This window comes from Ostrinia nubilalis, chromosome 18, assembly GCF_963855985.1.
Source record: "Ostrinia nubilalis chromosome 18, ilOstNubi1.1, whole genome shotgun sequence".
Taxonomy (NCBI): Eukaryota; Metazoa; Arthropoda; class Insecta; order Lepidoptera; family Crambidae; genus Ostrinia; species Ostrinia nubilalis.
The window spans coordinates 9,076,308-9,102,089 of record NC_087105.1 but is presented as its reverse complement, the minus strand read 5'-3'; the positions used below and the strand labels follow the sequence as shown (position 1 = coordinate 9,102,089).

At 38.1% G+C, this 25,782-nt stretch overlaps 1 protein-coding gene across 1 annotated transcript in view; it reads right to left on the bottom strand.

Moving 5' to 3' along the window:
- LOC135080704 (protein pellino) overlaps positions 1-25,782 on the bottom strand; it is a 99,295-nt gene that overhangs the window by 39,753 nt on the left and 33,760 nt on the right. Inside the window, exon 3 of the mRNA XM_063975417.1 lies at positions 16,003-16,234. Within this exon, the coding sequence (XP_063831487.1) occupies positions 16,003-16,234 (232 nt within the window). The remainder of the gene's footprint in view (positions 1-16,002; positions 16,235-25,782) is intronic.

Below are 25,782 nucleotides of genomic sequence, written 5' to 3'. Positions count from 1 at the left end.
TATATTGGAGCATTATCAGCTATTGTTTGTATCTTTATCGAAGAAGACAGTGACGATACCATCGGGTTTAAGCTATGTAATAATACCGTATTTTCCAAAAGGAAATCTACATAATATATCAATAGCGCATGCACGTGGCATATTTTGTAGGTTGATGTGCCTGTACTATGTACTGTAACAACTGTTGATTGTACTAACTTTCAATATCATTAGTACTTTCCATATAGCATATCGATAAATTGTATTCGAGATAATGACAGTCTATCGATATCGTACAGTTAAGCAACATTCTTTAAAAAGTTTCGTATTACCTACACAAAAATGTATTGTCTTCAAAACTGTATTCTTCATGAATCTGTTTTATTATCTTTTTTCTCTTACAAAGGACTGCCTGTATTACTTTAATTAAAGCGGGCGCTTTCCGTAGAGTTGAAAAGATTTATTTTTAAACAACTGAAAGTGGAATTGTAATGGTTTCGGAGTAGGTTTCCGGTGAGAGATCCCTTGGGGATAATTTCGAGTTATTTGGTTAAAGTACGGGTCCCCGAGGTGGGGAGCCACCCCCGGCTAGACGGTTCATCGGACCCTGGATACGGCACGGGCCGGGATCTCGTAGAGGTTATTATTTTAAGTCTAGACCAGAGGTCCTTAAAGTTATTTTCTCGTAGAGCACTTAAATTTTACTATTATCGATGGACCAACCTCAGACATTTTTGGCATTTTTATTTTACCACCATTTTTATTTTACCATATTTGGCATTTTTATGTGACCTGTATGATTCACAATAAAGACATTATTTATTTATTTACCATTTTCCCAAAAACACTGAAGAATTCGTATTTCATTTTGTTCCTTTTAATGTTACCACGAGTAACTTCTGCTTATCTGCTTACATCAGTAAAGCCATGTCAACCTTTTTGTTCTTTACTATCAAAGCCAGAATAATTTTCGTAGACTCCACTTGCAACTTTTGCACCATTTTTTATACACCACCGTCTCCTGCGGACCCTTGGGTTCCACCCACCTGGATCATTTTGGGAATCACTGGTCTAGACGAATGAGATCACAGTTAATCTAAATGCTCGAAGTCGACTGATGGAGGGTTCGGAAGATTAGCATAAGAATCGTCGTCATTCGATTGATCGAACACCTGCAGGCACTCGAATATTTCTGATTATTCGATATTAAAATTCATTCCATCTCGAGTGGTAAGTTTTTGTATAAATTATTCAAATAAAAATCTTTACAAAAACGATAGTTTTACCTCTTTGCTTGACTTTTGAAATCTATCTTCCCATTTTAGTCGCGCAATTATTGATAACTACTGTCACGTATAATCGCACAAGGTTATAATCTGCTACAATTGAATAGATAGATGTTACTTAATTTAAAGTTAAAATAATTAAACGATAAAATACTATAGTTAGTTATTATGTAAACCAGTGGTTCTTAACCGGTGGTCTGCGAACCACTGGTGGTCCCTGGAGGCATTCCTAGTGGTCCACGAAGACATCATAATAAACAAGTGACGTGTGATGAGTCGAGTCAACACAACGCAAACGGCGCACAGTGGGCGAGAAAAAAAAAGTGGTCCCTGGCAAGACAGAAATTTGGTAAAATGGTCCCTCGTGACTTAAAGGTTAAGAACCACTTTTGTAAACTAACAGACCTTTTCCCACAGATTACCTCAATACTATTGATCGGGCTCAGATACAATATTAACAGTATCGTCTTTGAGCGGCATTTGCATGTCCTTAGCCAATGCTTACTCGCATTAAATATTGACATCGTAATAGATAATGCCTGAGCCAGTTCACCTTCACCGCCTTTCTTTTTATGGCGTCCAATAGAGCACTAACTGTTCAAGTGATCACGTACGCTTTGGATAATCCATGTTTTCTCTAGAGAGGCAATCACATTTCTATGTAGTGGAGGTATTTTACTTGTTTTCGAAAAATATGTATTTCAATTTTATCACTTTTCCAAATAATTTGTCTATTCCTCAACATTTTTCATGTTTTCACAATGGTCATTAACGGTTTACTACAGATAATAAGATCTTCTAACTATCCTTTAATTAAACTCATGGACGCTGAACAAATACTTAGTAGGTACCTAATAACGAATAGCCCAAAACTTGAGAAACTGCTAAGCATGGCATAATGTGCATAATCATTATGTTGTCAAGACTAACGAGCAACGACACAGCTCGCCTGCAGCGCATTTTTTGGTAACGACGAAATAATGTCGTAAATACGTATTACTGACTTCTATAATGATATAATGTATTCATGGCACGAAGCCTATTATAACAGGACCGTTAGGCAGATGCATTTGACCTCCTTGCGGCTCAATTAGCCGCCAACACTCCGCTGACTTCCAGGTTACTGTAATGGAATTACTCGGACAGTTTTTAACAACAAAAGAGTAATGAGCTGATGGCAGTGAGACTACGTGCAATAATGTCCTTGTTAGATAAACAGAGTTTTATAACACTAGTTCGCTTGCAATTTTGTTTGCAGATCGAGATACGAGGTGTTTCCCCCAGCTCCATGATTGTTTATTTGATTTGGTTCCAGACAAAGACTGAATAACTACATGGCCGCATGGTTGACTGCTTTAGATTCAATTTAGGGAAATTATCTACAATCTTCAAAAGCATTCTACAGCAAAAAGACTATTCATCGTTTTTAGTAAACTCTAAAAAAGCAACTTCACACTCGCATGTCCAGACGATCCATTGGACGCAAACGACGCAATTCGGCGCCTCGGGGACTGCAAATTGGGACATCTCCAGAACATTCTCCGGAGTAACGACTGGCCCAGTGTTGCCAACTCGGATTTTGAAAAAGTCGTAATACAGATTAGAAAATTACGTAGAAATGGTACAATTTCCATATAGAAAATACGTAGATCTACGTACTTTTTTTTCTGAGTGAAATGAAGAGAGTAGGGGTAGGTAAAAGTAATAAAACGACAATTTATATTACCCTAAAAGTAGTAAAGTACACTTTTATTGTGTATCATTTTCAGACAAATTAAATTTATACATAATTATATTTGTTGGAAAGAAGGAAGGAAGTTGAAAAATATCGAAATACAACAACACCTTCGAAATCTTAGCACAATCTTAGTTCGAAATATTTTTATAACGTCAGTGACATTTACAGGGGGGCGCTGTACAGCATTTTTTCTATGGGGAAATGTCAAAATAACATTAGTTCCGACTTTTGCCACATGCCAAATAACCGTGATCGGAACCATGATCGAACTTTTTCGCGAAAGTAAAGGAAACGATGCCCATTCAGCCTATTTTGCAAATTTGATAGAAAATACGTAGATTCTGGGACTAAAGTTCGTAGGTTTGCAAGGAAGGCTTAAAATACGTAGATCTACGTAAAAATACGTAGAGTTTGCAACCCTGGACTGGCCGTTCCTTTTTTCAAAATGTCCGCGAATTGGTGTGCGAATGCCGCCATCTTGGACGGGCCTTTGTTAGACGGACAATGGCTGCGAAGATTCGGAATTGGCCGTCAAGAACATGCGTGGACAATAGTAAACAATCGGCCCCTCATTACCGTAATGCATGTGTAAAATTCTAATGGCCTTCATGTAGGTGTTTTATTGTCGCTTCTACCTACGAGTTTTTTACGCATTCTAATGCTGCATAGAACCTCCACCATGATTATAGTCTTTTTCACGTAAGATGATTCGTATGACGTTTCGAGTTTGAAAGTTATAGAGATGTCACATAACTAAACCATAGCGATTTATCTATCGATTTTTTTCTAAGAGTTAGTAAAACCTACTTTTAGAGAAATGTTTTGTATAGGTGTTATTTAACAAAAAACATGTTTTTTTAATTAAAAATATTATTGTAACATTTTTTTATTGATAATATTCAAATTCCATAGACTTCATGTTCAAAAAAACGATTCCTAAAAAGTACTGGTTCTATTTCTTTAAATTAAAAACTATTTATTTATTTTTAATTCGTTTATTAAAGTCAACAATCGAAAAATATAGTTGATTTTTGTGATGTTTTTAATAACTAAGTATTCACTGCAATCGATTAATGAACCGCGGAAATAATAGATTTTGTTATACAACAAATACCCCAGCACTAAATCTATTCCGTTTCACACATTGCGTACATTAAATAAAAAATATTTTTACATCGTATTTAATTAAAATATAATCAATAGACTCAGATTTTACTATATATTTCAAGACAAGTAGTTAATTATTTTTTTATTATATTGCTAATAAAATACAAATATTTTTTCAAGAATATTCTGCGTATGTAGTATGCGTAATATGGATAACCTTAAAGTGTCATACGGATCATCTTAGGTGAAAAAGACTATAGGTATTATAATCTTACAACATGAATCACATAGAGACTCCCTGTAGGAAAGCTGTCTTAGCCTCCATTAGATAGAACCACAGTTAAGATTACATTTTATAATGTCTTCCTAAAACTATCTATTACTTATTTTTCTATCACGGACACAGAAAAACACTATTAGGCACGGATGACAGCACATCAAGGTAAATTTTGTAGGATCTTGCGTCGTTGTTAATAGGTGTTATTTTGCAACAAAAATACATTACCGTAAAAGCAATTAGGTGTAAACAATATAATCTGATTAATGGAATTTACAGTCACGAAAGTAATGTTATTGTTTCCCTTAATAGGCACTGTATTTTCCCGGTTATTTTTACTGCTGTGTTTACCCCAGTTCCAATTATTTCAGTATAATACCTAGACAAATTATTTAGCATTGACCTAGAACCTAGAAGGTATTCTAGTAAAATTCATACTATGATTATATAGTCGACAGCCCATCATCATCCACCAACGAATTTCCCAACGGATTTTTAGATTGAAAATTGATTGGGGAAGTTTGTTGACTAGTAATGAGTCGATACCACTAGACCAGAAACGATTGTACTTGTCTATCTATGATAGAGAATAAATAATAATAGCCTTAGATTTAGTATTCACAGTCGCCAGTCTTGAAACGATATTGTTCTCTACAAGGAACAAGCTAAGTCGTGCGATATCGGACGACTTATCCCGACAATTCTGGTAAGTATTGTCAATTTCTACAAAATACACTAAATTGATCACGTAAGTAAAAGGACGTCTGCTGTCTCGTGTCTCGTCTATGTCTAGCGACACGCACATCACATACCGACCATACCGTGTACCTATGTGGTATTAGACATGAATCCAAGACTTACGCCCGTATTCACAAACATTACTATGAGGTCTCACATTGCGCGTGGATGCACAAGTTGACGTAACGAACCAATCGCAGAGCTCTATTCAACGCTGTGTGTTTGATTTGCAACGTGTACCTATGTGGAATTAGATAGACGCCCAATGAAACCAAGACTTGAAAACTTTAATACTTTCTTTCATCCGCCTTTTCAACGTTCTACTTAGCTCTACATGTCAAAACCGTTAGTAAAGCATCCAGTATAGTACAAAACTTTGTTACTTAGTTATTAGTCGAAATACGGCTTACCTACTCATTCATAACAACTAGAGCAAGTAACTAGAAATCCCTGACTTTTTGTAACGTGATAAAGTTAAAGTTATTGCCACGATAGTAGAAAAATGTGTAGCATGCAGTATAGTAATTGGGTTACGTTGCTGTACAAGAAGTATTTCCAGCAAAATTATTTTAGCGGTTGCATTGGAATGCATCTGACTTTATGGTCTGAAAGCAGCATTGAATGATGAAGTAATTACTTAATTATAACATTTCCTTGAAACGTTTGTTTGTTTATTTCGTTATCACGTATTAAAACCCTTCCTCTATCTTTATAAATCTTGGTTTGAGTCTTGGTATAAAGATACGTTTGAAAAGGACGTAGAATAACTTTTATCGGACGAAAATTGGAGGAGGTGAAAGTTATACAGACATCCCATTTCTCAAATTGAAGATATGAAGATCCATGTTTATGTCCAGGTAAGAAATATAGTGAGTGACTGACCACAATCCACATGAAGCAGCTACTAAATCGCCGAGATGAAAGTATTAAAGATGGGTTCTTTCGTACCCAACTCTATATTGTCCTTTAAAAAACCAGAGACCTTCGAGGGTCGTTTACAAACCTTCACAAACAGGTACTAGGCACATTGTAAATGGAAGGATTCTTAAAGAAGACCTTGCTCCATTACCGTTGTGTACATTAACATAATCCCACCCTTTGAGGGCCGAGTCCCTATTGCTATTCTTATTATTCTACCTTTGATGTCCCAAGAAATGTCCGGGGACATCGCCTTTATTACAGGCAAATAGAGAAAAACTTGTCTGAATTTAGTACCTTTAAATGACATTTTAGCGTTTCGAAAGGATTTCTAGTTTCTACCTCTAAATCTCAGGTGCCTAGGTAAATCTTGTTTTATTTTGTGGTTTAGGTACCTTATTATACAAACTTAGCATTAGTTTCTTCTTCTTTGAAAAGGGTCGGGTGGTACTCGATAGGTGAAACTCAACAATGAGGAAGACTTTATATGTAGAGGAAGGAAATTAACAAATTCTTCAAAACAGGTTTTTTAAACGTCTAATATCTTATGCCTATTTCTGTGTAAAAACACCTATTTTATGGTAAAGACGATTGCGGTCACAATGAGGTAAGTGGGCCGCCATTAAGAGATAATGAGCGAATTTCCATCTACGGGCAACCGCAACCGAATGGCAATCGAGTGGAGACTGCGCCCCGCACGATTATTCGATTTCCCTAATACTCGTATTCGCGGCTCGTTATAATGCTCGCTTTGTGTGGTATCCATCTGGCATGAGCGTGAGGGCTGTGAGCAAATAATAATAGCGTATTTGGCAAATACTATTTGCTATAATACTATTTGCATTCACCAGTTGGCGTCACTGTCTCAGACAGCAGGTAACTGGACTAACTGAACCTTACTGACCAGTGGCGCCAGCAAGAGTTTGTAAATACATCATTGAATGGATGATACCTGATATCCTTATCCTTTTGCTATCCTTGATATTTTTAAGGAGTCAGAAATTAAGACCTTTGTAAAGTTGTGATAGCTAAAATTTCCAGCTGAAAGCAAAAATAATTTCATCTCGCACAAAAAGAGGTACCTACCTAAACGTTGTAACTTTTAATCAGCAGTTAGATAGGTACTGACTGCATCAGCTTCAGTAGACGTTTGCAAACCATTCTAAAATATGCTATCGCTTGAAATAGGGACGACCTTGTCATTGACAACATGCAAACTACTAACAAAACATTACAAGACAAGAATCTAATCTAATTTGTTTTTTATGGTAAAACCAGTTGCCTTGAAATGAACCTTCAAAATCTTGAGCCTTTTAGCCTGATTTTCACGGTAACTTAGAGCAGCGGTGCCCGAATGGTGGTCCGCGGAACCCTGGGGTTCCGTGGAAAGGCCGCAAGGGTTCCGTAAAAAATATTATCCCACGTTTCGTGACCGACGTTGTTCGCTCGCACCGACTTGTTTACGCACAAGGGAGGGGCAGGGCGTGCGGGCGGAGTAGTACGGGGGTTCCGCTAGGAAAAGTATAATCAATTAGGGTTCCTTGGCAAAAAAAAAATTGGGAAACCCTGACTTATAGAATAATCTAGTTGAACCGTGTTAATATTAAAATCGGTTACTAACTTAACTGTGTTTGTTGGGGTTGACAGCCCTACTTGGCACGAACCCAGTTCAGCCGCGAGAACAATTTTCATTAAAACGTCCCAGCAGCAAGCTAAATATACAAATTGTTGATAACAATAACAATGCGTGTCCAAAATTAAAAGCATTTTGTTCATGTTATTTATAGAAATAGCAGCGAAAGTAACAGAAATAGTATCGCATAAGCATGAATTGTCACTCACTGTCTCTACATTTTCTGCTTTAGATCAATTTAAAATTGTTCCCTTCATTTAATAATTTTATTATTCGATTGAATTATCAAATTAATCTTTATTTTTCTGTATTTTTAATCTACTAATATTAGAATGGAAGAAGTTGTAGACTAGAACACAAAATCCTTAAATTATTGCTGATATTAATAGTTGTCTTTTTAAGTATTACTAGTATTTCTATGAGATGCAGTCATGCAGTATGCAAACTACTCCAGTACAAACATGGCTTGTAAATACTTTCGCTGGCAAATCCGTTCTTCGGGGGTCGATTCTTGTGTAATAGAGACCACCATAAAATTGATCAAAATTTCAGATTCGATTACTAACTAGTCTGACCAGCGGAAAGCGTAGGCTGAATCCTTCATTTGCCTATGGTAAATTAGAGAAATCGAGGTATTGTAATGAAGACTAAATTCCCTGATAAGTCTAAATGACGATGACTTATGCTAAGTAAAAAACCAAGTAACATAGCGCATAAATTCAACAGCTACCCGTCAAGACGTGTAACTTGATTTGTACCTATTCAAGCAAATTAGGAATTCCAATATTTTCCTATTTCTAAATTAACTCTATTTATAGCCCAAGAATCGACCCCCTGGCCAACAGCCAGGGCCGCACTCTCAACCTATTAGTGCGGACATTTTAGGAATGCAGCCTAGATATTCGGAATTACAGCCGTAACTTACGGTAGGTACGGTAAACAGAACCATTTTTGTTACACGGATGTTTGTCATTTTAACATGGGAATGTATTATTTCGAGATAAGTGAGACTGTATTTTTCCTTTTCTTTTTGCGTTACAATCATTTTTCCAAAAAGTATCTAATTTATTTGTATCGTATTTTGCTTTGAACTTAAAGTTGTCGACCGTTTCATGTAACCAACGAAACATCGGCGACATTTCTGTAAATTTTCAGTGAGCTCTTACGAAAAAAAACAATACATTATTAGTGTAAGGCTGTACTTAATCCCTTTTATTTTGTAATAAATAAAAAAACTGGAGGGTGAGAATCTAATGAAAATGCCATAAAGCCCGCAATGTTCAAATCTACATCTATCATAAAAAAGCTCTAACAAACCAACTATTAAAAAAGACATTACCGCCGTGTGAATATTTAACGAGCTCAAGGGTACGGCATCAATATTAGATTGTCACTGAGATTTTTACGTGACACTATAATAAACACAGACGTGAGCTAGTGTAGTGTAGCTCGGAACTTGTTTTACTATTCGCCTCCGAGCGAAAGCTAACAGACTAGTAACTACACTCTCGTTTATGCCTCAAGATCAAGATTGAATACCTTAGTGAAGTTTTTTTATAAAAAAAAGAAGCATAAAACCAGCATTGTTAATTTCTCGCGACAAAAACAAAACACAACCGCGAAAGCGACTTCAAAGACGATCGAGCAGCCTTAATTGTAATTAACGGTGATTAATGGAAATAAAATAGCAATCGGAGTCATAATTTTTATAAGAAGTCTAAAAACTAAACTTCAGCCACTATTGTTTAAGTACGAGAAATTAAAAACTATCGATTAAAATAATTAGGTTAGGTACGGAGACGGAATTATTTTACAGGACAGAATCCGGGGGCAATTTCTAAGCGGATCCGTTAAGATTCTGATGTCTAGACCTGGATTCGAATATCCGGAATCTGCGAAAATTCCTTGAGTAGGGGTAAAGTAAGGAATGTAGGCTTATTTGTCTGATATGTGTCTGATATGTCAGGGAGGATCGGGCTTCTGCATTGGAGACTTCCTGATGATGTAGTGGTTCGTACGGGCACCAGTACATCAGACTATACTTGTTGGAGTAGTTTGATGTGCCATCATCAGTCAGACAGAACAAAACCGCGTGCCGGCTTAGGCCGAGTTGCACCACCTAACTTGACCGTAACTTTTAACCGGTGTTTTTGTATGAAGTTTGACAGATTTTTGACGTTTGTCAAAGTTACAGTGAGATTTTTTTTTTGCAGCAGAGGAAATGCTTTGCGCACCGTCACCACTGCCGGGGGACAGGGTGCCGTGTGTGTGTGGGACTCCCGGCGTCCTGAAAATGGCGCTGCTCCGTCCTGTAAAGAAAAACCTCCGCGGCGTTCCGTCATCGCCCGAGTGGGGGTGTCGCCAGCCTTAGACTTCCGCGACACCACCGGCAAAAGTTAAAGTATGATGGTGCAACCCAGCCATAGTGTATCGATTGCGGCGGGTGTTGCGCGCCGGTCGGCCCGGCGACGTCCTTGGCCCGCCGCAGCCGTCTCCGGCTTCGCCCCCCGTGACGTCACGGCCCACCCTCATTGCCATGCGGAGCGGGTCATCCGTGACGTCACGCGGATAACTGCACCACTGACATTTCGCTAGACCACTTTCCATGAAAGTTTCATAGGCATTTTGCGGTCGGACTCTTTTAATTTTTAAAAGCTCGTCATAAAGGTAGCACTATTGGTAGGTACACTAGTATGTAGTTTATTCGGGATTCATAGTCATCATTAACATTCCAAAAGACAGAATAAAGGTATAAAGTTTCTTATCTGAAAGTATCAGGTCAATTCCTAAGAACTATTTTATTACTTGCAACACAACCACTTAATAAATTAATGTAGGCTATGATGATGATGATTCATGATGAGCCACATTTCACAATCGCCCTTATTCTTAATTGGATCAAGAGCTATCGAGATAGCAAACTTGAGATTACTTATTCCCGATCTCAAATAATAATATGCTCGTATCGCAATATGAATGCTCCAATCATGCTCGTAAATTCCATTCGGTGCTTTAATAGCAGCGATTTCGTTTACAAAGAAGCAATCTGCGTCCATTGAACACCAAGTTATCGGCGTTCTTCGCAGACGTACTTCATTGGGAGATCTAACTTTGCTCGTTCTAATTTTACAGTAAATTCTACCTTATCTTTTAAGAGCTAAAGCTTATATGACAGCAATTCCTAGTTCATAGAGTTCCGTTAATGCTAAAACTCATAATTTTGAGCAGGAGCTCTACTATTTTTACTGCTGATCTCCCACAGTGTATACAGTCCTGTAAATACCACTTATATGCAGACGACACACAAGTGTACTATTCTTTTAAAAGCAATGACACCACTGAGGCTGTTGAAAAAGTAAATGAGGATCTAAAAAACATTTATCTTTGGTCAGAAAGGAACTCATTGGTACTAAACCCTTCTAAGTCACAAGTACTAGTCCTAGGAACTAAACACCAAATAAAGAAGGTCCTGGATTGTAGCATTGAAGTTTCCATTAATAAGATAGTCTTGGACAAAGTAAAATGTGCTCGCAACTTGGGTCTGCTTCTAGATGGAGAACAGAAATTCATTGAACACGTAAACGAAAAAATCAGGAATGCCTTCTTTAAACTCAAGACACTTTATAAAATAAGACCATTTCTAAAGGAAGAGCTGCGCTTAATGCTCACTGACTTACTCGTGCTCTCCCCTTTTAACTACTGCGGTTCAGTAATCGGTCCCAAACTAAATGTCGGCACTGAAAAAGATATTCAAAGGGTACAAAACGCTTGCATACGGTTTTGTTTTGATGTGCCTCGAAGGGAGCATATAACCCCATACCTAAACAGTAAAGGGATACTAAATATGAAGGCTCGTAGGGAACTGCAGTTTGCCTGCATGGTCCACAGGACAATATGGAACAAAAAGCCTGAATATCTGTACGAAAAACTTCACTGGGTAAAAGACAGTGCACTAAGAAGTCTTCGAACAGCTATTCAAAATAGATTAAAAATACCTCAACATTGCTCTTCTCGTTTTCGTGGCTCTTTTAAGTTCGCTGCTGCTAATATATGGAATGACCTACCGCCGCCTATGAAAATAAAAATGAGTACAGCTACCTTTAAAATGAAATACAAAGTGGCTTTAAAAGAAAGACAATTGGCAGCAGAGAACTTAATTAGTGGATATTCCAATTCCAAATTGTTGCCCCTTAAGGATTTTTTCAAATAGTCTACACACTACACTCACACACACACACACACACACACACACACACTCACACACACTCACACACACACACACGCGCGCGCGCGGTTATAGTGTATTGGGTATGCTTATGTATAAATAGGTAATATTTTAGATTGCAAAAAATTTTTTTTTCTCTTTCAAAGTCTATAATTATTATTGTTTCAAAGTGTATATTTATTTCTTAAGCCCTCATATCTTTATTCTCGCTCAACATCCTAGAGAATTGGGCATGGCTGAAAACCAGTGTTGCAAGGATCTCTCCTTACAACGTAGACTGAGCCAGGTCCAATTGCCTTCGGTGTACTTCATATTATTATAGTTGTAAGTCTAACTACCTGTACCTGTCTAATGGTTCGAAGGCAATAAATACATTTTTTATTTTATTTTTATTATTTTTATTTTGGCAAGTGGGTATATTTAACAGAAGACATGGTAGTTTACATTTTAACATCTTGGACTCTTGGTAGAATGATTAAGTGCATAAATATTAGGGGAAATGAAAATAATAGATTTACATCGAACTGCATTTAGTTCAACTCCAACAAAACGTTTCGGTTTTAACATAAGTAGGTCAAACGTACAACATTATCTCAAATGCAATTAGAGTATCGCGACTCGCAAACGATAACAAATAACGCTTTCTGGTCAATGGGTCGGAATTCGTCCCAGATTGCGAAGGCGGTGCCCCATTCATCAACTAAGAGACGCCATCGCACACCATTCAAGTCAAATAATAAGTTCGCATATCTAACACTGGCCTACATCTAAGGTCAATAACCGAGGCCGAATGTAATGTAGGCACGTACTTCCGCTTAAGGAATTAAACGTTTAAATGGGCCCTAACTAATTAAAACGCAGTATCATAGCAAACAAAGGAATTCGTGTTGATTTCGCAATGGCTATCGTGTATTAACATACTGATAACTGATAAGTGGGATGCCCGATTGCGGAAGAAGACGCAAATATGTAGACGATTGCGATAGACATCAGACATCAACTGGAGTATACCTTTTGTAGCTGTTATAGGTGCTAATTTTCAACTGAAATGTATAGTCTGATAAGACTGTCGACTGTACAAAGAAAGATATAGGTTTGGAGAGTGCAAATGAATGAAGACCGTCAATGTCCGATTGTTTACTCAAACGCCGCGTGACGCAGCAAGCAAGCTAATGCCAGGTCGCCGGTTCCGCTGGGTTAATGTTATGAGTGAATAAATATTTATTTGTGTTTATGGCATCATTTAAGTGCAGTTGCGGGTTGCGGCAAGTGGCCGCGCAAGTGGTAACAATGAAAGCGTACAGGATGTGGAGCGGTGCGTCGACCGGCGACAACGAACTTTGCCGTCCCATAGGAATTAAGCCGCGCATTCATTAAACAATGTCCTGAAACTTGACGCGCAGTACCAGACAAAGGCACTCGATGTTATTCTGTCTGCTGCGTTGTTGTATACGCCCCATATCGTGTTATCCTCGATTAGAGGACTTAAGAGCGAGATTGCGTAGTATTTTGTACGAGACGATGCGTTATAATTGTCAATATTATTGAATTGCTGTGATACTAATGATTTATTGTAGTCTGATAATTTCATAAACAAACATCGTTAGTTTAAGTAGGTCTACAATACTATCAACAATGTTTAATTAATTTTAATTTTAAAATTAATGCATTAATAGAATAGTGGGCAGCAACTTTTATGTCCATGATAAATAAGATATGTACTCGGTTTAACTTAGTTATTAAAACAATGAATGGTAATATTTTAGAAATTATTTTAACGACTTTTCTCTGTGTAAAAAATAAAATCAGACGCCGTAGCCAGTCCACCAATGAATTTCTGGCGAATAATATTCTATGAATTTTTAAAAACATTCGTAATGTCAGCGAGTCTGCCCACGCTGGTCTAAATACAGAAGCACGGAAATTGTATGAGACGGAAAATACGTTAAACGATGACGTTGTGTTTATTTACTTGGTGTTTAGAGGCAGGGTCGTTGTCTCCACGTGTCGATGCGGCAGGACTAGGGACCAACGCATTGTTCTCGCTCCGGGGGGCACTAACCCATGTGCGATTAGATACCGGGGACGAAGATACCAGACGCGTAAACAACGCCACATTGCGCACAACATCAACTTTAAACCTATAAACACACCCTCTCGAGCCGATAAAAGTGGACTGCGCGGAAATCGAATTACGTTAACGCATTTTCGGCCGGCGAATTTTCGACAGCCTGTCTGATATTTCCATTAGCGTGCGATCGTATAACGCGTTCTGGCACAAAACCAACGGTTTTCCTGAAAAATCTATGCTGACAAAATGTTTGTGGCCTAAAATAACATCTCAAACAAGATCAAACAAGATACCATTAAGATATTTCGCAACCATCGATACAACCGTCATCAATCGCCTTCGCCACCTACTTGCAAACTGCAAGCTCATAGGCCACTGCCTTCTCACGCAGAAATCAATGTGCAATTGTCTGGAACTAGTTTTATCCTTATCCACGAGGGTTGGAAAGGATACAAATAACGTGTACATGACTGGGGCCGTACGGCCGAGCCCATATCTCTCCCGTCGCTTTTGTTTATTGTTTGTGTGTAACAGAGTATTGTCGAAACACTAGTTTAAACAGAAACCAGATAAGGGGACTCGAAGTGTGTTTGTCATGAAACAATTTCGACATGGGGATACATTCACGCTATCTCTGCTGTGTTGCAACTTGTTTAGTTCCCGTCGCTTGAAGGCTTACATCTTTCAGCTCCTACTCGTAAATAACAAACTAGCTCATTACGCAAGTTGGAAGCAAACACAAATTGAAGATCCTTTGGAAGTTAGGTTTACATTTCCATAGCTAAAGTAATCTATGTGGGTCGAATTCAGACAGCCTATTCTGGGAACAGGAACTTAACTGACAATCTGGTAGATGTGTACGACACTGGAAGTTCATGGAGTTTGTACGAAGTTAAACTAAATACTCCTGACTCCTCAAGTCCTCAGAGATCTTAGTATAAGTAAGTACTGCCTGACTGACTTAAGCATAATATGGTCATTTCTGACCGCTGACGCATTCGATGAGCAAGTTGTATCTCGAAACAAAAAATAGGACATAAATCCAGACGTTACAACATACAATAAATTCTGCGAACGGACACTGCATTGTGGTATGCTGTGTGCCAGTTCGAAGACTCGAGTGTCTCACTTGGAAAACCCATATTGCTGAAGCGGATGACGATTAAGAATAAAACGTGATGGTCTCGTGTATTTTCTCACGTACACAGCAGTAGTTTCCCAAAACATGTTTACCTAACGCCCGTATTCACAAACGATGCTGCTAAAGTGAAGCAGTAAATCGAACGCACAGCGTTAAATAGAGCTCTGTGATTGGTTAGTGTGTCACCCTGTGCGTCCACGCGTACGGTGAGACCTCATAGTAATGTTTGTGAATACATACAGGCGTAAGACACAGAAAAAGAACCAAATAATTCCAAAAAGTTACAAGTAAAGAACATGTTAACTTACGTTAAGTGCGGTTCATTCAACCGAGTGGAAATAAAACAGACAAAACCTATCCCATTTAATCGCTTTGTAGCCCAGAGACTTATTACTACAAGCCAGACTTTCCACTCTAGCTTTAAGTGCAGAGGATGAAAAACTGATTGCAATCTAAAGGTTTTATGTTTTCATTTAATTTAGCATGTAAAATAACCCGAGGGGTTAGTAGTTAGTAGCTCTTATTTTCGCGAAAGAGCACGTATAAGATGTACACTCGGCATCGTGTTCTAAAATACTAAATCCCTGTTGCGTCTTTTCTTAAGCAACACGCAAACTGAGATAAAATCCCTAAACGTAAATTAGATAAAAGGGGCACTTACACTTTTACGTCTGAAGCTGTAAACAAAATAATGTGTCCTACTTTCTTTTCACGAGCATTTTCTTGCTAGAATCTATACGCGTCAATAAACTTAAGCGATTTAGGATCAAGATGATGAAAATGTTTTGAAAAGAGACCGAAATGTGTCAACGTTAGCTGAACCTGTAGGTAGGATTGCTGCAGTTTATCTTCGCAGACTTTTTTCAAGTTGATTATTACTAAGACTCACCTGGAACATATCGGTATCGGGGTCTTCCGTGTACTCCACGATGACAGCCTGACTGCGGCTGAGTGTGTACGAGATTGAGTGCTGGCTGGCGTCCAGGATCGCCTTGCTGCTGTGCGGAGTCTTGACCACGTAGTGCTTCGACCGCCGAACGCCGTTCGCCGCCGGCCGTCGGTATAACACGAACTTGCTCCGGCGGCGACCCCTCTCGCCCGCGGGCAAGTAACCATTGTATCTGTCAAAGAAGTAATCTTTAAATAGTATGTCCCATTACAGGATCCAAGCCTCTTCCCAACTGCGGAAGGAGCGGCTTCGAGCACGCAGGTCGGATAAGAATTGGAGGAGGAATGAGTGTAAGGTAAGAAACTTCAGCTTCGGCAGAGATTGTCAAATGATATCAAACGCCCTGAGGACTCTGACTACGGTTTAAGAAGTAAGAGGAGGTCCAACGTTTGTGGTGCCTTCTGAAGCAAGTGTATCATCCGCTAACGACCGCGACGTAGCTTGCTTAACTTTGGTGATCACACTCTAAGACCTGGCGCCACTGGTCTACAAGCACCTCTGTATCTGTCAACATTACTCTATATTTTATTCACAACTCAAATTCAGTATTTCAGTCCCTTGTGGTGCCCTCGGGCGGTAGACAGCCAAATTGCCTCACGTGCCATATGTTGGGTTTTGTGGGACGTGTAATATATTTCCTTGGAAAGGGAATATCTGAACTGGTATGGTAATCCCTAGACTCGGGAATATCAATTGCATTCCCCGTAAATGCATTCGGTTCTGGACAATAAAAGGATAAGAATGAAATATGAAGGATATTGCCACCATTTTTAGGATTCCGTGGCCCTTGTGGCATTTATATGAATTGGAACGTTAGTCTAAGAAGGCAAGGTATGTCGTGCGAGTATGTTAATCTGAAAAAATGGTTATAAAAAAATCTAGTCCTGCCACCTACACCGGATTTTAATAACAACGTCATTAGTATTATTGATTCCCGTATCGGTATCTTCCAAACCACATTGTAACGGACAATGAAAACAGGTTGTTGGAAATAGTCGAACGCAATAATGGTAATCGATCTGCGGTGGGAAAGGTTAACTTCCGTGAGAACTGAGAAATAGAAACAATGAGCGCGTGCGTTTGCATAAAGTTCTATTTATTTAACACGATGGGAGCCTTTCTCGGCTGCCAACTGTCGCATTTCATTTGGGTATGAAAGTATTACGTTGTTGAAATTAAATAAGCATCGTTGTGGTTATTTGTCTTTGTTTCAGCCTTTAATTTTATTTCGAGGAGATATTTTTCTCAATAAAACACAATTGGCCACCCAGGCCCAGGTTTGTATTTCCAAATAGCCTATTATCTCTGTGTACCATTTTCTCATTATTAGGGAACAGTCTCTCCTAGGGCTCTATAATTGAGCTCGGTTCTTGGCCACGGTAGATGGCGTCTTCTTACTAATAAACTTTATAATTTACTAGGCCAATTAACATTTCTATTTCAGAGAAGCTTGTATCAATTCATTTATTTATCTAACAGTCAAAAGGTGCGGCTATAAGCGACTGGAAGTGACATCATGAGCTGCTACGAGTGCTACGATCGCATTGAACGGCCATAACCATAACACGAAGCGATAACAGCTGTTCGAGTAGTTCACAGCGTTATGCGGCCGTAATTGTATTATTATAGTGGCAAGAAATCTGACAATGTTGACGCATGGGAAGCCGCAGAAGTGTAACCTTTGTTCTGTTATTGTATAACGTGACGTAACGACCGTCTGACATAATGTGTGCATCGTTTTTGAAGCAGGTACGCCATTGAAACAAGTGACGCTCGAGGTGATCTTTCGTAATTTGTCCAGTGGCCTTAAAGTAGCCCCCACGGCTACTACATACACTATCTTCTCTATAAAATATTTGTAATTTAAATCTTTTTGCTGAAATGAAAAGTTACGATTCTGGCTGTGATTCATCATATCTACTGACGTTTACAAATACAGAACTTTAAAACAATCAAGAGTTTCGTGCTTACTCCTCGTCTATGTGTCCCTCATGGAATTCAAACCTGTTCCGTTCCACGATACACCAACTAATAATGTTGCAAATGTCATCAAACCACAATAAACTGTCAACGAACGCCAATAACTTTAATTTCATCGCCCACAAACCCCAATATTCTGATGGCGACAGAAATTAATGGCGATATCTGGGTCAGTGCACAAGAAATTAATTAATAGAACGGCGAAGTTAAATACCGAGATAAAGCTGGTGGGTTGACCGGGCCATATAAATGATAAATTAGGCGAAAGTACCATTGTTCGGGGCGCATGAATGCGATACGGAAACTATAAACAATGTACCTACATATGAATTTGGTAAATGGTGTGCTTACTATTTTTTTGTTGTCTGTTCCCGTCTGTCCGTTCAGTAACCATCATATTTCATTATTTATTATTCGTTTTGATATAATTCCCGTTTTCATATTCACATAATGGACAACTACACCTATGATTCCCGTAATATTCTCCTTTACTATGTAGTATGTACTCGTACCTATCTATAGTACAGTAGTAACTATACATTTTGAAAACCAAAGTTGCGATTCACGATTATGAAGAAATCAAAGAATTGAAATTGGAGTATCATATAAAATAATTACATTTTAATAGATGTTATTCACAACAAAACAACATTTATTACAAGTCATCATCTGCTTTTGTCCCCAGCAAAAGACAAAGTTCCGCACTTAGAGTGCAATACCATCTTCTATAATGAATTTAATAGGTGCATCGTTCCCCTGTAATTGAGTTAAGAATAGCGTGTCGCTAGAGAAGTGACGGTTGTTGTCGAATGTCGATTCTTGCGTAATATTCTTTAACTACAACTCGACATTAAAAATATCGGGAGTTACAGCATTAGGAAAGAAAAGTGGTACTGGTAACACAATTATTATTCTGTAGTATGTAATACATTTATGTCTTCTGCTGATTCGGAAAATGACAGCGAGATCATTATTATGATTAGCAAAACAGCTCGAACTTGTGCTGCTTTTCCTAGACGATGTTGGGCGGAAAAGCTTTTCCAGCTGGGTCAATCACAGAAATTAGACTTTTCATATCAGAGGTGGAATTGTGTAAAGCAAACGTAATCATTTGACAGTTCATAACGTACGATAAAGACAGATAAACAAAGCGTTTGACAGAATAATCGTACGTTATAAACTGTCAAATGGTTACGATTGCTTTACACAATTCCACCGCAGATTGTAAAAAAGACAAGCCTAGTTTTTAAAAATGTCAAGTGTTAAACACATCACTAGATGTGTTTGGAAGGAGCTTGCGTAACCGCGAGGAAGCCCTGACGACGACAGTTAGATCGATGCCGTGTGCCATGGATAAGGAAATGAGTGCTGGTTTCACACCACTACGCCGGAGAATGCTATGTATTCTATGCCCCGTGAGTGCTAATTTCAAAAACAAGAGTGGAAAACAAATGAATAACTCGTAATCCCGCTCATCAAAAAACAAATGCAGTCTGAAAAAATGAAGATAAGTAAAGGCCTTACAACAGACTGGATAAATTCGAGTACCTACAAAGAAAGTAGGTTATTACTCGATTGAACTGAATATAAGTCAGCTGATTCCATCGCATGACCAACCACACCTTTCATTATTATGATGGCCGAGGATTAACAGCAACAGCTTAAATCAGCGCTTAGGGATTCCATTAAAAGATAGCCGATTTATTTATATCACAATAATCTTGAATGAAATAAACAAGGATTTAACGTTGTATTTTTGTTCCTTTAAATTAAATATCATTATTTTGTTGAGTGATTCTCTATCTTTAAGAAACAAATGAAATGGCCGTTCGTGGTAAATTAAATCAGTTGATAAATTAATACGTTCCCAAGGGATCACAATGTCGGTTGTTATATTAAAGGCATTAACGAAATTGCGTGTCACACGATTCGAGGAGCGTCACGTAAGTTTTTGGATTACAGATTCGTATCGATATTCCCTTTTGTGTTTCTTTGCCAACACTACACTTAATTATTTTTTGCTACAATATCACCATTTCCTAGCCCTTCTTAACTAATCAAAACTTGTACTTTGTACTATAGCGAGTGGCGACTCAATTATTAACCTATAATACTTATTGGATACATTTATGTCAGTAGGTAGGTATGTCACAAAACACAACTCAATAACTAACCAATACGCAAAGAAATCAAAGAATTGCACTGAAGTTACTGATGACTCAAGAAACGTGCTTCTGCAGCGAAGGCATGATGATGATGATCACAAAAGTCATCCTATCCATCGCTAGCTTCTGTATAGTCTCGTGCAAATAAATACACGTACAGACGCCTTGACGTATAAAAATAGGAATAAGTATACCATTATTCTCTTCTTTGACCAACATTCAAGAGTTGCTGTACTCAGCACGATAAAAAGGATGTGCAAAAAACTAACTAAAACGCAAAGATCTATGCCAGAGTTACTGAGTCTCGCGAAAACCACGTGTAACTCCGTGTAAGTATGAATGAAGTATAATAAACATACTTATTCTCTTCTCTGAGAAACATTCACGAGTCGTTACTCATCACGATATGGAAGGATGTGCATCCGCATCGCGTTGCCGAACTGCAATTACCCAAGACCGATGCGTAAAAACTCAAAGGTTGCACTTGCAACAATGATTCTAAGAACCAATGTCATGGCGCCGATCCAACACAATGCCAATCAAACTGTTCTCGGATCGAAGGTTACCCTTTTGAAACTTTCGACTGAGATTTCGCTTTTTGTTTCAGAGTGAACTAGATTTCGAATAAACGCCCAATTAGTTTAATGTTAAGCAATAATGAGAACAAGTTTAGTTCGAAGTTCATAACAAACTAACAAGTTTTGAACAATATTTCTTGGGCATTGTTTTGAGGTATTGAGGTATCTTATCTCTTACATTTTGAAGACGTTTTTGTATCAGACAATGTTGAGAAATTAAACTTTGAAATCTTTGTGAATTGGCTAGTGGCCATAAATTCAAAATACGAGAGCAGTTCGAATCCCAGTAACAAATTAGCACATTCACTTAGGCGCCATGCCTTAATGCAGTGGAAAGTGGGTTATACAGCGCACCATCTAGACTCCGAGCCTGATTGCTAATTTTCAGATCAAAGAGTTCTGTTTACTGCTGAGCAAATTAAATTCTGCAGTATAGTCCGACCAATAAGGCTTTGGTTCTTGCAAACCAATGACGCTAACTAACATTTACAGTCACGAACTTTCTCTGGTCCTAGTTAATGTAAGTGACAAAGTTTGATTGTATGTAAATGGCTTCATCTACACACATGTACCAAGGTGGTAAGGAGACGCAGGCCACGCTTATACCTAAGCAAAAATGTATGAATAAGTACAACTAAGTACGTAAACCCCTTGCCTTGCATACCGAGGCCTATGGCCTCAACCTCTTTAAACAAATAAAAACAAAAGGCAATGCGAGCCAAGAAAGAGACATCAATAGGTGACTTGAAGATTGAGACAACGCTAAGACAAGTTTAGATCTACAATTGAGTGGAGCTGTACGAGTAACACCACGATGAGGTATGAAGTACAGACCAGAATATTGAATTAGATCAATAATTGGCAACAAATTCCGTACACCGTGGGTGGGCAATATTACAGTCAACGACGCAAGTAGCGTAAAGGCAGTATTCCAGTGTGCATAATAATGATAGGAAGCGTTTAACACTGTTGCTATCTCGATGAAATTTTCAATAAGCTTCGTTAACTTGATTTGTTAAATTGTTAACAAAAAGCTTGTTGAGGAACTTTTATTGGAATGAGTCGATCGATATACGCAACATCGCCTGCGTATTTCCAATCACATACCATCAGAGTTCAAAGCTTGTCACATCCTAAAATCATCATCACCGGAAAATTTTGTGTTTCATTTAACTAAATGTCTTTTGTTTTTTTTTTATATTGTGCAAGACTCAAACCTATTAACCTTACGTCTAACATAGAAAACACAAATGCTATTAGTACCGCCACTGCCGACGTTGTAGCAACGTAAGACAAAATTATGTTATATTTTGTCTCTATTGAAAAGCACTAAGGAATACAATCGTGTGATAACAACAAGGCTTATTTTCGTATATCGGTTCCACGTGTAATAATACAACAGGATAATGCCCTGCATTAGTACCAAAGGAGTAGGCTTGACGGATTACGGATGATATATCGTTGGGAAAATCCACATACAAAATAACGAGGTTTGTGATAAAAATATTGGATATAAGGAGATTTAGGTCGATGGGAACATGATAGATCCCAATTTACTGAACTTACAATCTTCGGGTCCCTTAAAAAGAAATAATAGATTGGTTGATACAATATTGTTATTGAATTCATGATTTAGACAAAACATAGAGCTACGGTAACTAGTAGAGTAGTAGGTAAGTATTCAGCATACTATTATGTTGATTTTTGTAACAAAATTACCTTTTACAAACTAACTACAATGTCTACTTTGATGTGCTATCGTTGTCTAATTTTAATAGAAACAAACTTCATTACCGTCCACAATTTTAAAGCCAGTTTAATCTACAAAGTAACATTTTCATCAACCGCCAGAGATTAGGTCACGTATTTTCAAGAGCTCGCATGAACTGTCGAGGCAAGTAAACCTACGTCATTCGTGGCTTTAATCCCGGGGTAATAGTCCAAGCTAGCGGACGTTTTGACATGTTTTAAAGCTGTGTGTTTATAATAATTACCTACTTCCCTTGATATAAAGATCAATTTCACTTTCAACTGAACGGGAAACACTTTTTTTTTATCATTTTAGAAAGTTTGAAGGGCTCAATCTGAGTCAACAGCTTCAAATGAACATTCAACGTTAATCAAAAAACATCCTAAAGTTTTAGTTCTTGCCTTGTCTTGCAGAAGACTAAAGATACTTAAACGCATAATCAATGTTATAATAACGAACTTGTTCGGACTAATTCTCAAATGTCCAGCTTTAAAAATGACAAGATGGTTACCCCAGCACAGCTGTTCAAGCACATTACGTACTTAATTTCCATTTTCCCCGAGAACTCCTGCCGCGGTCAAATTCGATGAAAGTGTCGAGCAGCTTGCAAATTAGCTGGAGGGCAATTTCATGCTTTTATTATTCGATCAGGGGCAGCTGAAACGCTTTCCAAGCCTGTTCAATTGGTTATTAACTTCGGAAACCTTGCAGCGACATTGTAAAATTTATTTGTCTTATTTGACTCTAACGCCCGTTTTCACAAACGATGCTTGCTTAAGTGAAGCAGCAAATCGAAGGAACAGCGTTGAATAGAGCTCTGTGATTGGTTCGTGTGTCGCCCTTGGCATTGTTGGCTTTGGCTTGACCTAACTGGCATAGAACAATCGTATAAATAGTTACAATTCGCCAGCGAACAATAAAACTTCAATTTATTGTTTGATGCGAGATGTATGTCAAACAATCTTTAAATTAACGTCTACCAAATATTTTTCCTCTGGTGAGAATGCACCTTTAGTTAGACAGACTTTTGTGTTATTTTATTTTTATGTAAAGCCACAATTAAAATAATAGTTACATCTTAAAATGCACAACATTTAAGTCTTGCTGAAAAGACGTCATTAAGTTGATGTTTGTAGCGTAATGTTAATTATAATTACTTCCTATTCCTAGTGTTGCTCTAATATATCACACATACACTGTTATTCTCCTAATAAGGATGCAAAGAAATGCTCTAAATCATCATGCATACGGTACACGTTGCGGGAAGTTTAATAATATACGTACGAACCAGTTTTAAATAGAATCGCCAACTTTATTTATATGAACCGATATAAAAGAGGAAAGTGCAAAAAATAGTATTATTCTGTTCTCGTCGCATAGAGTTGATGTAGCGAATGCAGGGCATGCAATACAGCACATTAACCTACACACTATGGTGTCTTATGTAAGTTGTAATAAAGGTGAATTTGATGTGCTATCGTCTATACATTCTATAGTGCAACGAATAAATGCTACCGAGAATCTCATTGCAAAAACGCTATTCACATAGCATACAAGTCGGGTCACAATAAGAATACACCAGCAAGTATGACAAATACAAGCTTCGTATATGCCACTAGTTCATCTTGTATTGCTGCCTTTTTTCTATCACGAATAAAGGGTGTTGAAAACGCTCTTCAATCTAAGAAATAAAATACTGATGCAAAGTCCAGTATATTGTGCGAAATTAATAAGTTTTCCACACTTAATTAGCACATTAGTGGGTTAATAAAGATACGAAATTGTCTGTTGACACGACGATATAGTATTTTATGAGGCGATTTGTGACGATGCTGTCTCAACCTTGGCCACACCTTGGCAATTGACATAGGTACTGGCCACAAATATATTAAATACTACAGCTCAAAATGGGTAATCGTAGCATTAACGGTAACGCAGGTCCATATTGTGAAAATAATTAGAACTACATTTATGTATATTGTAATATACTTGAGTTTCGATTCAATCAAGTTTGAGCTTCGTTTCAGTGAGTTTCAGACGCAAGACTTGTCTGTGGACACGCTGTCAGTAACATGTGTGCCGGCGCCGGCCGGCATCATACAACGCTATTTCGGCTGCAACACGCGTCTGCGCACAAACACGCTTCCGTAATGTCTGCGTGTAAAGCGCACCACACACTAAGTTGAGCTCTTCAATGTAAAAAAAATTGAAACGGTGATGACGAACAACAAATAGCATAAGTAAATCATCCAAAGAAATGAACTGAAAGAGGATGACACTATAACAAACTTAAGCATAAGTGAAGTATAAATAACGCCGGCCTTATTCCAGAAAGCATACCTCCAAAGGAGAGGTAGGTCAGGGATGAAAGAGATCAATTAGCTCACACCGCCCATTCCTTTGCTTGGTAAGATTAACTATGACTTTTGTCCGCAGAACCGAGTGTTTCACTCAAAAAGTAACATAACAGTCAAATTAAACGGCAATCTTTGGGCCGTAATTATCATTACGGATTGCACAAAATAACGAACATGAAAGTGCTTATGTTCTAGAGATTACATGCATAGTGCATTGCCAACTAAAAAAAACGTGCGTTTTTGTTGCATCCGCGTTCTAGTTCCCAATGAACGTACGACTCTCATCTTCAGTGCGCGCTGCGCCTGCGATGCGCCGTTGTGCGATTCCAGTAAATAATGCACACTTCTTGCGTAAGACTGGTTATAAAGTAGAAACGTCCGTAATAAAAATAAGTCGTAACGTTACTAGTTCATGTCCTAAATGAGAAACTTTATTTTAAGCGGCGTCTAATGGGGCTATTGCATTTTCTTTGTAGATTGTAGCTAGCTTGCGAAGTAACTATTAAGCAATATGTGCGGTGGCTTCAAACGTTGCTCATTTATTTGTGGCTTTACAGTATACACATTCTCGTTAATGTCTGCATATCATAAACTTCACGAGTTTGCTAGAGCTGCTGCAAATATGTGGGTCAACTATGGCATTATCTGCCTTCCAGTTAGTTTAAGCAAAAAATGATGTAAGAACTCAGGAAACAATTAAGACGAACCCTTACTTCATAATAATATTCGAGCAAAAAAAACCGATATTACGGACTCGTTGAATGCAAATGACAATACTTTTTACGACGATCTAACCGTAAAAAAGCGATCGTTACCGTAAACGACACCACTGGCAATTTGCTGGTTGGTTAGAAAAACAAAATTGCCTGTAAACAGAAGGGGAAAGAGAT